The 15,117-nt window shown below is 34.7% G+C and overlaps 1 protein-coding gene across 9 annotated transcripts in view; it reads left to right on the top strand.

Annotated features, from left to right (window-relative positions):
- col27a1b (collagen, type XXVII, alpha 1b) overlaps positions 1-15,117 on the top strand; it is a 147,200-nt gene that overhangs the window by 117,924 nt on the left and 14,159 nt on the right. For all 9 annotated transcript variants that reach the window (XR_012405978.1, XR_012405979.1, XR_012405980.1 and 6 more), the window contains 11 exon segments: positions 1,229-1,273; positions 3,189-3,233; positions 3,324-3,377; positions 5,278-5,331; positions 7,624-7,677; positions 7,814-7,867; positions 9,426-9,479; positions 11,404-11,511; positions 13,227-13,280; positions 13,702-13,809; positions 14,949-15,002. Coding sequence is in view for 4 of the 9 variants with exons in the window: in XM_073950527.1 (XP_073806628.1) it covers positions 1,229-1,273; positions 3,189-3,233; positions 3,324-3,377; positions 5,278-5,331; positions 7,624-7,677; positions 7,814-7,867; positions 9,426-9,479; positions 11,404-11,511; positions 13,227-13,280; positions 13,702-13,809; positions 14,949-15,002 (684 nt within the window). In the remaining 5 variants the exon portion in view is untranslated.

Genomic DNA, 15,117 nt, shown 5'->3' with positions numbered 1-15,117 from the left:
ATATTCTGGAATAGTTGGTGGTTCATTCCGCTGTGGCAACCTCTGAAATAAAAACTAAGCCAAAGGAAAATGAATGAATAAAAACCTGTAACCATTTACTTCCTAGTATTTATTTTTTCTGCTATCGAAGTCAATAGTTACCGGCTTCTAACATTTTTCGAAATATCTCCTTTTGTGGAAAAAAGAAACCTATAAAGGTTTGAAACCACTGGAGGGTTAGTAAATAAATTGTTTGAAACTTGTAGTGGTCGCCTACAGCAAGAAGGTTCCTGGTTCGAGTCCCGGCAGGGCCAGTTGGCATTTCTGTGTGGAGTTTGCATGTTCTTCCCGTGTTCTCATGGGTTTCCTTTCGGCGCTCCGGTTTCCCCCACAGTCCAAAGACATGTTGTATAAATTGACTGTAATATATGAGTGTGTGTGTGTGAATGTGAAAGGGTATGTGTGTTTCCCAGAAACTGGGTTGTGGCTGAAACCTATGGTGTACCCTATGGTGTACAACCTATGCTAGAATAGTTGGCGGTTCATTCTGCTGTGGCGACCTCTGAAATAGAGACTAAGGAAAATGAATGATTGAATGAAAACCTGTAACCAATGACTGCCATAGTATTTTTTTTTTCTGATATAGAAATTAATGGTAACCGGTTTGTAACATTTTAAAAAATATCTCCTTTTGTGTTCAACTGGAACAAAAGAAACTTATAAAGGTTTGAAACCACTTGAGAGTTAGTAAATGATTTATTTGGTGAACTATCCCTTTAAGCATATGTGATTATATTGATATTGTTATTGATTTTTATTGACAGGTTAATTTTAGGATCTTGAAGCATTTAGCTAAGCACTATTATTCTCGTGGGTTCATGTCAGTAACATCAAAAAGTCTATCTGGCCGTGGATGATAGAACTGAGTGAATGGTGCATGAATGAAAGCACATTGTGATGCTGTGCTATTTTCAAGATGAAGTGCTTGACTTCCTCCACGCTGGCATGCAGTGGATTTTCCGTACCACAGAGCAAAACAACATATGAAACGCATCTAAATTGTCAGCACAACATTTTTATCAACCTTACAATGCTGGCGACAGGGCGCACTGAAGGTTTATTCAACACATTTATAAAATTCTTGGTTGTGGTTCGATCAGAAGCAATAATAAAGGATAATTTGATGTGATTCTCAATGCGCTTCAGTGGAAAATAGTTGACTGTTTTCTTTTTGGGGGTTTTACTGCAGGGTCCTGAAGGTCCACCAGGAAAACAAGGTTTAAGCGGACAAATGGTAAAAAAAATTGTTTTATAAATCAATAATTGAAATGGCAGATGTGTAATTGAAACAATCAGTTTGTTAAAGCTGCTAACTGTTCAGATTTTAATGTTAGCTGATAGATAAAGGAGACATATTATGCTAATTTTGTGAATGAAACCAGCTTCTAATGGTAAAAATGTATTAAACTAACTTTTTATAATCACACTTGATTAAAACAGAAACACTTTGAGCCCTATTTTGACGATCAATGGACAAATGTAAGCTTGTTTTTAATAAAAACAAATATAAATATGCATATAATAATACTACTACTACTAATAATAATGATTGTTATGACTAAACTGAAAAAGCCCCCTGAGATGAAGAAGGCATGAAGGCAGTGGTTTTTATAGTTATGTAGGCTAGAAAATAATAATTTTTGTAATATTTGAGTCCTTTAATTCTTTTTCATTTGTAAAGATATCTGCGTATTGCTGTACATCCTGTGTGTGTTAAGCAATATATAAGCGAGGCGCACAAATAACGCGCTCTGCACTGGACCTGCTTTGATTTGGTCTATTGAACAGTCTATTTTAGTTCCTAAAAATAGCAACGCACCTGCAATGCGCCTTAACACGCCTCCTTTTTTAGACCAAATGGACGCACAGATGAGCGCAAATGCATTTGCTATTTAAACAGTGTGCTGCAAAACTTCAAAACGACTCTTGCGCCAAGCAGAAACTAGCAAACAACTATTGCGTCAGGCCTTGCACCACATTGCGTTGGGTGTATGATAGGGCCCTTTGATTGACATTCTCTCTTTGTACGCCATCAGTGGGGTAAAGCCCCGCCTATTGGTGACGATCTCTTCCTCATTAGCATAGGACATTAGTCTCGTTTTTCCATTATGCTGATGCACAGGCATTTGTAGCTCCGCCTTCTTTTGAAAAGAGCACAATCTGACCGGGTAAACCATATATTAAAGGCGCACACAGAATCTGCGCGCTTGCAATCCGCAGATTTCTGCAGATTTTTAGCCTATCATGAGGTCTATTTATTTAGTTGTGTAAATGTGTGTACATTTATATTTATTCGGGTATTTCATTAATTTTAGTAATAGTATTGACTAATATGGAAGTGATTATTTGATTTATTTACAATACAGTCTTTTAGTAGATATATATATATATATATATATATATATATATATATATATATATATATATATATATATATATTATATGAGAGAATTGTTTCGTTTACCAAATAAGTGGATCAAATCGAACTTGTATTGTAAACATTAAATATTTTTTATTTTATATGTCATTTTTTTTTTTTTTTTTGATAGTCCCAAAAACATTCCACATAAATCTGCTGTTTTTTTCCCCAAAATTCTCTGCAGAATTAGCTAAAAATATATGCAGATTCTGTCTGGCTTTACTTATTACTAGGGCAATCTGGACATTTTTTTTTATATTTCTGCAGAGAATTTTGGTAAAACTGCGGATTTCTGCTGAATTATTTTAGGAGTATCATAACTAAAACCTTAATCTGTAAAAAAATATATATATATCTTTTTAACTTTTATTAAATGTTTAAAATGCAAATGCTTTATTTGATAAACAAAGCAAGTCTCTCATATAATATAACTACTAAAAGACAGAAAATATTACTTTCTTACTTTTAATTTACAAACTGAACTATTGTCAATTCTGGCTGGCATTCTGGCACACCTTCCAGCCAATCAGAATCAATCATTTAAATAGACTGTGGAATAAGTTGATATAATGACAGATCATAAAAATACTATTGAAGCATTTAACCAAAAATCTACAGTAGTTTTGGAGACAGCGCTCAACTAAATGACTTTAGATAGTGAAACAATATACAGTTAAACTATAATGTTTAAGTGTTTGTAGCTCTGAGATTCTCTTTTGTGTATTATTAGGGTAAAATTGGAGAAACTGGTGAAGCAGGACCTACCGGATTTACTGTACGTAAATTTGTTATATTATTAAATTTGACATCCTTACATTTATAAACTCTTTAAGATACTTATAACTTTAAAATCGTGTATTTACAGGGTGTTCAAGGACCAACTGGACCTCCTGGAGCAAAAGGCATCTTAGGAGAACCTGTAAGTACTTTCACATACAGTTCTTTTTCAAATATTTCCTAAATGATGTTTAACAGAGCAAGGAAATTTTCACTGTATGTCTGATAATATTTTTTCTTCTGGACAAAGTCTTATTTGTTTTACCTTGGCTAAAATAAATGCAGTTTTTAATTTTTTAAAACCCATTTTATGGTAAAACATTATTAGCTCCTTTAAGCTATATATTGTTTCGATAGTCTACAGACTACCATCATTATACAATGACTTGCCTAATTACCCTAACCTGCCTAGTTAACCTAATTAACCTAGTTAAGCCCAGTGGCATTGCTGGACTCCACTTACTAGGGCATGTGCCCCAGTAAACATCACCAGTGACCCGGTAAATGCTTTGAGCGACGAATTCCTTTATATGCAAGTGTATTTATTAAGAGTTGTAATCCAAGAATAAGGACGTTATTTACTATGTTCAACTAAACCAACGCTGATGACAGCAATGTTTAATCAAAAAGCAAACTGAGCATGTGCATAGAAAAAAAACATACCACACGCAATATAGAATTGTCTATAGAATTTCATTGTAATAAAATTAATATTCATGCAGAGATTTTTTTAAATTATCGTAGCATCGCTCCAGTTGTGTCGTTAGATTGTTTTCTAGTTACATTTAGGATTAATTTATGCTATTTATTTAGAATAATAATTGTTTAATAACAATAGTACTGCTATTTATTTCTAACTATTATTTTTGTTTCATATATATATATATATATATATATATATATATATATATATATATATATATATATATATATATTTATTTATTTATACAGTACAACAGTTCTGTCTGGTTCTCAAATCTGATTGGCTGATTGCCGTGCGATATTTTGCAATATCAGAACTCCTACAGCCTCTTTACCCTTTGTGTATTACTCCGCCCACATACAGCCAGCAAAAAGCAGACACAAGAGATCTAAAGTTTAAAAGATGCACGCTCAACTGTTTAACTGTCAGCTTATGATTTGAATCCAATGTGGAAGAAAGTAGTTCCACATACAAAAGGGTTTTTGAAACTCTCCGTGTTTGATTTTGTTTTTATATACACAATTATGGGGGCACTAAGGCACTATACTAAGGCATATATATATATATGCCTCAAACAGAAATTGGGGGAAAAGTAAACAGGGGGGCTAATAATGCAGGGAGGCTAATAATTCTGACTTCAACTGTGTACACACATTATAATTGCTCTTTCTTTGGTGAAACACAAAGAAAGAGCAATTAGTGGGCAAGAAAACATTCCTTAATCTACCTTCTATTATGAACTGTACAAAGTGCAGTTTAAATAAAAGCATAAGGTAATATGAAAGTTAATTTGAGCGCGATGAAACATTTATAAGAAACATTATTATAAACACAATGCTAAATATCAGCTTGGCGTACACTGATGTTCAAAAGTTTTGGTTTGGTAACATTTGTTTAAATGTTCTTAAAGGAAGTCTCTTGTGTTCAGCAATACATGGTTTTTCATTCAAATTGAATGTATTTCTATAATTCAGTGCTTTATTTTCATTACTCCAGTCTTCAGGGTCATGTTTTTCTTCATTAATTATTCTGACATGCTGATTTGCTTAAGTAAGATTTGTGTTGCTCTGTATATGATACGTTTCCAGATTTATTTAATGAACAAAAAATATCTACTTTTTTTATTTGAATTACAATGATGTATTTTTGTTCTTTGAAAAATATGTGTGTTTGTGTTTCCTGTGAATGTTGGGTTTAGGAGTAGGGGGTAGAATATACAATATTAAAAGTCTTTACGCCAATGGGAAGTCCCCATAAAGATAGCTGTTAAAGTGTGTGTGTTTTTCATTACAAATATTATGAACAGTATTATTCAGATTTGTCTATCTAACTTTTATAGGGTCCTCAAGGATCACCGGGAGTGTTGGGTCCATTGGGTGAGATTGGAGCAATAGTAAGATGATTGACATAATCTTCAGATATATATTGATATGTTCACCGTACAGCACTCTTTCATTACTTTTAAAGAAACATTTATCATTATACTGTAATGCGAGAAATAACAAATTAGGCTTGGTTCCTGTTATTTCAATAGACAAGACTTAGTTTAATGAAATAATGAACATTGTAGTTTGAGTTTAGTTTGATTAATGGCTTATTATGCATGATCATATTTCAGTTGCCTAAATATTACAAGATATCTTAACAGCATCTAACAGCATCTTACTTAACAGTTCCTCTAGAATTTTGTGAATGCATAAAGATAAAAAATATATATATATTACAAGTTTTGTGTGTATTTTCACTGCAAAACACAAGAATTGCTGCGAATAATGCTAAAAGTTTTGAGAAAAGTGGTCACTAAATCATATTACTGTAGGTTGCAACTGCAAATTCCTGGAGGAACTGATCTGAACTATTACTAGACAGCAAAGTATATGTTTATTTGAGACGAAAGTCACAGTAAATAGTTAGTTAATAGTGTCAATTCAATTTAATTATTTTTACACTCTCAGAAAAAAATGGTACAATGTTGTACCAAAGAAGGTACAAACCCTTGTCACTGGGGCAGTACCTTTTTATGGGTCAGATTTGTACCTTAGGACAAAGAAACATATTTGTACCATTGCAGTTTGTACCTTTAAGGACATCATTTGTACCATGGGAAACCAACATTTGGTTTTTAAAACCTATAGATACAATATTGTGCCTTCATTAAAGGTATAAATCTGACATATAAAGGTACCACCACAGGGACAAGACACTTTGCAAGACCTTAACAGTGTCAAAATGCTTACCTAACATTTATTTAATATGTCTTTTATTTAGTGTAGCAGAAGTAGTAAAAGTGTCGTTGTAGCAGTAGTAATCGTTGTTGGTGTAGTAGTACCAGTAGTAGATGTCGTTGATGTAGATGTTGTAGTAGCAGTGATTGCGGTAGTAGTAGTAGACATTGTATTAGTTGTAGCAGACACTGTAGTATCAGTAGTGGTAGTCATTGTTGTGGTAGTATCAGCAGTAGTAGACATTATAGTAGTAATAATTGTGGTTGTGACTGTAGTAGCAGCAATAGTAGTTGTAATATAAGTAACTTTCTGTAGTAGTAATTAGTGTAGTACTTGTGATTTATTATCATTGTCATTTATTATTACTGTTGTCCTTTCTTTTTTTTTACTGTCATTATAACTATCATACATTACTAAGCATTGTTGTTACTCCCTAACTCTGACTGGTTTCTTTTTTATCTGTTTTACTTCTATCTGCGATACTTGATTCATTTATTGGCTGATATTGTTCCTAATGTATGTACTCTGACCTTTCCACCAAGTTACCTTTACATGGACACACACACACACACACACACACACACACACATACACACACACTCACACACACACACACACACACACACACACACACACACCTAACACTACCTGACTATATTGTATTTGTTTGGTTTGTTTATTGTTGTTTTGTTATGGTTTTTAGTTGATGTTTTTTTTTTTTTTGTATTTGTATGATCCCAATTTATGTACCTTTTTGCATATTCTAATAAAAAAAGTCTTTTAGTTTACAATACCTATAGTTTCGTTACCAGTTGTTTTGTAATATTGTATTATAGAATTTAATAATTTATGTTTATACGTTTCTTTCTTCTAGAAATTATTCATAAATCACTTTGCCTTTCCAGTTATATTTATTTTCATATATATTGTAATAAGTTTTGATAGGTATTCATAGAAATTGTAGTAGGTTTTGTACATTTTATATGGAAACAATTGTGTACCTTCATTTCAGTTGTACCATAAAAGGTACAGAACAGTATCATAAGAGGTCTTTTCTGTACCATATAAGGTACAATCTTTATAAAAGTACAAAACGGTTCCTCAAGGAACATTATTTGTACCACCGTGTACCTTTTTTTCTGAGAGTGTATTTCACTTTTACAATGGGGATTGTGTCAAAGCAGCTTAACATAGATGAAGTTCTAGTAAACTGAAACTGATTCAGTCCTTTTTTCAGAGTTCAGATCAGTGTAATATTAATGTCACTGCTGAAAGCCCAAACACTGAAGAACAAATCCAACAATGCCAACAAATCCAACAATTGATCCCCAAACTAAATTGCTCCCATGCTGTCACTTTTCTTTGAAATAGCTATCCATTTTTTCCACATGTATTCTTATTTATATGTGAGCAATTACTGTATAGCAAGATGTTCACTAGTTTCTTGGTTTATGTGACAGGGTTTACCTGGGAAGGCTGGCGATCAGGGCTTACCGGGAGAACCAGGAGAGAAGGTGAAGTGTCTACATAGTTTTTATTGCTGATTTGGGTATAAATAATGATTATATATGAGAATATCCCACTGTTGTTGTAACAATGTTTAAATAAGCATTTTGAAAATTGTCTAACTTTTTTCCCCACACTTTCTAGGGTGCAGTCGGGTCTCCTGGGAATATTGGAGAGCAAGGCCTGATTGGACCCCGAGTAGGTTTCTTCTTTTTATTCAGGAGATATGATATATTTAATTAGAAACTAAATGAAAATGACTTGGTGAGGGGAAAATTAATGTTGTTAGCCTGTTAGTGATAATCATTCGGTCAGTGTAGCACTGAAAGTACAGTTTTATGACTATTCCATGAACACAGTGAAAACAAGCCTCATACTGCAATTATATTAAATCTGCACTTCAGTTCACTTAACATCACTTAACAAATGTTTCCTGGTATTAATATTTCAAGTGTGTTAAGAGTACAATATTTAAAGGTGCAGTCTGATATAATGGCAAAATAATTTCCTGATTTAAAGAATTATTTATTTAAATATATTGCTTACATACTTAAACCTTATATACAGTACTTATTAGAATTTTTACTGTAGCCTAATATCCATTAAAATTCATTTTAAAGTTTAAGTCACACTTTATTCTAAGGTACAATTCTAGCTAATAGTAATGAATTCACTATGATTTTGGCCTCAAAGTCCTAATTTTCTGCTTTGGTATCGAGTAGGATTAGAGATGTAAAATGAGATCATGCAGAATAAGTACAAATTCAATTCAGTTCATTTTATTTCTATTGCGCTTTTACAATGTAAATTGTGTCAAAGCAGTTTCACATAGAAGATCATAGTAAATTGAAAGTGTAGTTCAGTTTTCAGTGTTTAAGTTCAGTTTAGTTTAGCTCAGTTCAAATAAACAGACATTACATAAATAATATGATAATAAACCACTAGATGTTAGTGAGAATTGTTCCTTAAACCTATAATTACAATATAAATACATCAAATAAATTTTAGAAAAGTCAGTCTAAAAGTTTTCACAACCTTGGAAGTTTGATAAGGTCTCAATTTGTTACTGTTCACACATTGGTAATTAAAAAAAGCAATAAACACACCAAAAGAAGTTGTACAGTGAACAGATTATTTTCGGTGGTGGCGCAGTGGGTGGCACTGTCACCTCACTGCAAGAAGGTCGCTAGTTTGAGCCTTGGCAGGGTCAGTTGGCATTTTTGTGTGGAGTTTGCATGTTCTGCCTGTGGGTTTCCTCCCGGTGCTCCGGTTGCCCCCACTAGTCCAAAGACATGCACTTTAGGTTAATTGGGTAAACTAAATTGTCTGCAGTGTATGTGTGTGATATAAAGTGTATGGGTGTTTCCCAGTGATGGGTTGCAGCTGGAAGGACATCTGTTGTGTAAAGCATATGCTCAAGTTGGTGGTTGATTCTGCAGTGGCGACCCCTGATTAATAAAGGGACTAACCCGAAAAGAAAATGAATAAATGAATGAATGAAGATTATTTTCTCATCAAATCACAAGTACAATATATAATTTCTGTAAAAAAAAAAAAAATTATAAAAAATAAAGTAATGCTAATACCATTTTTTCCACAAAGGGTGGCCTATTAGATGCGACCCAGAAACTCGTGCATGTTTGTCTATCACAGCTCACAAGTTTATGATTAATTATGGCACCTGCTCTGCTTAAAGTCTGTATCTGTGTCTTTTTAAAGTAGAACAGTGAATGTTTTTAAAGATGTTCTTATTTAGGGTGACCCTGGAGTCGATGGAGAGGCTGGTCCAAGTGGTCCCGATGGAGCCAAGGTAAGAAAAATGTCATTTAAATTCTTAAAAATGGTTGCATGATTACTTTTGAAGCGTATTATAATAAACAAAAGGTTTATAAACATCTAGTTATTTAGTTTTTTGCTTGCATCTATAATGTTTTTTGATTCGGGTTTAATTGTATTGGATTCCACCGATAAGGATTAAGCTTTAAAGGGCACCTATGGTGGAAACAGTCTACTTTTCAAGCTGTTTGGACAGACATGTGTGTAGGAATAGTGTATAGACCGTCATATTGGGGTGATATAAACACCCAGTTTTTTTTTGTTTTTTTTTTCAATTTAACAACTTAAAAACGGTGGACCAATTGGGGCGGTCACCGAATTGATTGACAGCTGTGTATTAACATGTCTCGGTAGTCACGTGTATAATCATATCAACAAGAAAGGACATGCGCAAAGCAACCAGGAATAAAAGGTCTGTTCAGTTTGCTAGGATCATCAATCATCATTAAATGTGATCAAGAGTGAGTTTTACAAGCTTAAAATGTTTTAAAACAGTGCATGTGTGTAATGAATTACAACGATTCACTTCATCAGCACAGCCAAGTGTCAGAACAGTTATGAAAGAAGACGCTTCAATCCCGCTTTGTGGAAACTTGGAAAAGCTCTCTTGCAGAGATACAAGACTGAGAAGAGAATGTGTGTGAAAGTGGTGCTTAGTCTTAATCAGTGAGAAAGATCTGCAGCTGTGTCAGTGTATTCAGTGTCCAAATTGATAAACTGGGTCAGCTGTGAGGTGCAAAGCATGATGGTAGGTGTAGTCCAGGAGAATGGCCGATGGAGTGTTCATCAAGCTGGAGCGCCATCTAGTGAGTCCAGTGGGTACTCCAGCTAATGACTTGTAACACTTAAGTTTTCCTAAATGAATGAATGAATGAATGAATAATGTTTTTTTATCTTCTTTAATCCTTCTAAATGTGATGTTGTCTGTCCACTTGTCGTTGATTATTGACCCATATTGCTTCATTGATTAATATATATATATTTTAATTTGAGCTCTTAATTTGAGCCGGCAGCTAGTGACATGGTTGCCCACTAAAGCTAAGCAGGGCTGCGCCCGGTCAGTACCTGGATGGGAGACCACATGGGAAAGCTAGGTTGCTGCCGGAAGTGGTGTTAGTGAGGCCAGCAGGGGGCGCTTAACCTGCGGTCTGTGTGGGTCCTAATGCCCAGTATAGTATACTGTTCAGTAAGTGCCGTCTTTCGAATGAGACGTTAAACCGAGGTCCCGACTCTCTGTGGTCATTAAAAATCCCAGGATGTCCTTCGAAAAAGAGTAGGGGTTTAACCCCGGCATCCTGACCAAATCTGCCCACTGGCCTCTGTCCATCATGGCCTCCTAACCCTCCCCATATCTCTGTCTCCTCTCCACCAATCAGCTGGTGTGTGGTGTGCGGTCTGGCGCAAAATGGCTGTCGTTGCGTCATCCAGGTGGATGCTGCACACTGGTGGTGGATGAGGAGAAACCCCCCCCCCCCCATTGTGTAAAGCGCTTTGAGTGCCCAGAAAAGCGCTATATAAATATAACAAATTATTATTATTATTATAAATTATTATAATACACTGTGCAGTCTCTGAGCATGCATAGATTAATGTTCTGATAGAGTTTATTTTTATTATTTGCATGAGCCATTTGAAGTCACTTAAATATATGTTGAAACAGGGAATTACAACACAAGAGTAATATTGTTGTCATTTAGTTTAACGACAGTCAATCAGAACTAATCCCAGATTTAAGCTTTAATCACAGATTAATGTTGGAATCACAAATGTGTTTGAAATGAAGTGGTCCAACATGACTTGATTTAAAATAAAACCCAGATCAATCAATTCTCAGCTCTAAACGCTGTTTAATTGAATCATCATTGGTGCAAACCCGCTCTAAATGTCGTTGTCTGTAGGGTGAACAGGGGGATGTTGGACTGGAGGGAGAATCAGGCGAAAAAGGAGTCATCGGATTTAAAGGAACAGAGGGACGTACTGGTGATCCTGGCTTAATAGGCGTCAAGGTGTGGGCACTTTTATTTCTTGAAACAGTGGCTTATTTTCTTAAGGTTTTCAGATATTTTGCAAACTCATTAAACTCAATAAGTACACTGTAAAAAGTTATTTGTTGACTTCAAAAAGTGAATAAATGCATCGCTTATAAAGCAATTAGCTGGCTTTACTTAAAGTGAGTAAACATGCTGCCTTAAATTATTAAGTAAATGAACTACCAGGGTTGGACAATGAAACAAACCTGAAGTGCCTGGTTTTACACCACAATAATTCCAAACGATTCGAATGCTATCACTCAATTGAGTAGGGCGTTATCAGTGGTTATCAGCTGATAGATATGGGCCAGTAGGGGTCTTCTGCATCTAAGGCCCTGTTTACACTAGTATGTTTTAGAATGAAAATGATCCGCGTCCACACTGGCATTTCACACAGTTATTCTGAACATCTCTCCATCTACACCAAACCACTGAAAACGCACATCACGTGACCACACACACACACACACTCTGGCATGCGCTGTGAGAGCTGTGCTCGTCAGACTGTTCATCAAGGATCTACCACTGGATCTAATCTCACTATATTTGTTAAACGTGATATTTAATTAATCTTGTTGTCTATATCTAACGACATATTACCCGACTTTCCTGTGAATCTATTACTTATTCTCAGGTAACGTGTTTTGGCTGAGCGCAAAGATAAGTTAATAATGTAACCATGTACATTCTGTATATTGACTGATTGTTGCTTTTATTTCCTGTAATGTATAAACTTATTCTATGTTATACTTTCATAATGGCCGTTATTGATTATTAATACTGATTTTCAGCAAAAGAGAGGGTATGTTTCATATTTTCAACGAAAATGAAAGGATGCAGTGATGTTTTAGGCTCTGTTTTGTTATAAATATGCACACAGTAAAGATGACACTCATATATGCAGCTACACGATGCCTCAACATTTCTGCTGTCTGTTAAGTTGCTAATATCAAAATGAAAATAGGCAGTTCCTAATAATATGTTTTCATTTTATTGTTAAGAAAGTGAAACAACGTTCGTATCCAGGGTGATGTGAATAAGGTTATGAAGTACACTGTTACCTTTGAAGTTTTATCCGACGTGTCCTCGGGAGTTTGTTTTCCATATCAAACTTGCGATGTCTGAACTTACAAGGAGAGGATGCAGGACTGAACTGTGTGTGTTAGGCTACTTAATATTGAGGAAAAGCCCCAATCATAGAGGCGAATGTCTGCAGCCCCGCCTCTGTTTTCAGACGTCTCCGTTTTCCCCCATCCACACTGGCTGGTCAAATTTAACCATGAAACCTCCAACACTAAATTGGCCAGTGTTTTAGCTTCATTGTCCAACTCCTGTACATGCATAATTATAAAAATTAAGTCAACTTAACAGTTCAAAGTTACAACGGGTTTACTCAATTTTTAAGTTAAGTCAATTTGACGCTTTTAAGTTTACCCACTTAAAATAAAGTGACTAATCAATTTTTGCCATATTGTTTGGGCTGAGAGTTCAGATCCCTTTATTGTCTCCGCACATGCTTTGAAATGTTTCGCTGAGTGATGTTGGATGACAGAAAACACAAACTAAATCTTCTTGTAGTAGATCTGAATGATTAAAGCCATAAGTCACCACTGAATGTGTTCATTCAGAAATCTGTCTCTCTCTCCGTCTATTCATTTTTGCAGTGTGTCAACTCTGTACTGTCATTTCAGGGCCCTGAAGGCAAAATAGGGAAAACTGGTGAGAGGGGAAAACCTGGAGAGAAGGTATTTTATGTTTGCTTGACATTTTAATTTACAAGCTTTACCAGTTTTCAGTAATTAGTATTGCATTTCAGCATTTCTCCCTGTGTATATATATGAGTGTAATTGGTGCTTAAAGGGATAGTTCACCCCAAAATAAAAATGTAATCATTATTTACTCTCTCAGATGCTTCCAGTCTTATCAGTTTATTTGATCTGTTTAACAAATAAAAAGATGTAAGAAACCATTAACTTTTAACATCAATAGTAGGAAAAATAATTTGGAAGTCAGCGCAGTGGTTTCAGATTTCCAACATTTTTCTTAATAACTCCTTTTGTGTTCAATAGAAAAAGAAACTCATATAGGTGTGTGACAAGTGGAGTATAATTAAATAATGACAGAACTGAACTTTTTGGGTGAACTATCCTTTTACAATAATTTCAGGGAAGCAAAGGTCATCAAGGTCAACTTGGCGAGATGGGTGCTTTGGGTGAGCAAGGTGACACGGGTTTCATCGGGCCAAAAGGAAGCAGAGGAACTACTGGATTTATGGTGCATATTCTATTCAATTTGTCTTAAAGGATTGTTAATGTTTTTGCAAAATCAGACTTTTGAATGTTCAGTTTCAATGTTGTGTCTTCCAAAAAAGGCATAAGGATTAAAACATTTGGGATTAACTTTTACATTTTATTAATTTTAAATTGTAAATTTAAAAAACAAGCGGTAAAAAAAGTCAGAAAAAAAATCATCACAGATATCTTTTCCACAAACTGGGGAAGTAAAATAAATACTGATGGATGGATGGATGGATGGATGGATGGATGGATGGATGGTTGATAGACAGACAGACAGACCGACCGACCGACAGACAGATAGATAGATAGATAGATATGAATTAGCATGTTTCTGTTATGGATTAGCATGTTGTTAGCATGTTTCCACTATGAATTTACATGTTGCTAGCATGTTTCCAGTACGACCCTGCTAAAAAAAAACAGCATATGCTGGTAAAGTATGTTTTAATGCTGGTCTTGCTGGTTTCAATGCTGGTCTTGATGCTTTCAGTGCTGGTCTCAATGCTAGTCTTGCTGCAGCACTGAGATCAGCATCTAGAGCAGCAAAACCAGCAAGACCAGCATATCAGCATCAAAACATACCTTACAAGTATATGCCTTAACATACCTTACAAGCATATGCATGTTGCTAGCATGTTTCTATTTTGGATTAGTATGTTTCCACTATGACTTTGCATGTTGCTAGTATGTTTCCAGTACAAATTAGCATGTTGCAAGCATGTTTCTAATATGAGTTAAGATGTTGGTAGCATGATTTTAGTATGAATTCGCATATTGCTAGCAAAAATTGACATGTTATTGGCATGTTTCTAGTATGAATTAACATGTTTCTAGCATGTTTCTTTACAGATTAGAGTGTTGTTAGCATAACTTTAGTTTAAATACTATGTTGCTAGCAGGAATTAGCATGTTGCTGTCATGTTTCCAGTATTTTTAGATTTATTCGATTTTTAACTAGTATTATCATCATTGTCAGACCGCAAAAAGATGCTTATTTTAATGTGACAATAAAGTAAATAAAACATTTTTGAGGATTTATTTATTTAGGTTTGTTGTATTTTGTGTTTGAAATTTGGTTTCTATAATTAACTCCAATTTCTTGGTTATCATATTCAGGGTGCGACGGGAAAAATGGGTCAGCACGGAGAGCCAGGTTTGGTGGGATATGAAGTAAGTGTTTTTTAAACATGGCTTATAAGAATTTTTATGTTTTATTTTGAGCATAAAGCTTTTAAAACAGCTGATCTACATTATGTAAAATAATGTTAATATTGCTTTTTAGTGC

Source organism: Danio rerio, chromosome 5 (assembly GCF_049306965.1).
Source record: "Danio rerio strain Tuebingen ecotype United States chromosome 5, GRCz12tu, whole genome shotgun sequence".
NCBI classification, from domain to species: domain Eukaryota; kingdom Metazoa; phylum Chordata; class Actinopteri; order Cypriniformes; family Danionidae; genus Danio; species Danio rerio.
Note: the sequence above shows the minus strand (reverse complement) of the source record. Positions and strands in the feature narration are given on the sequence as shown.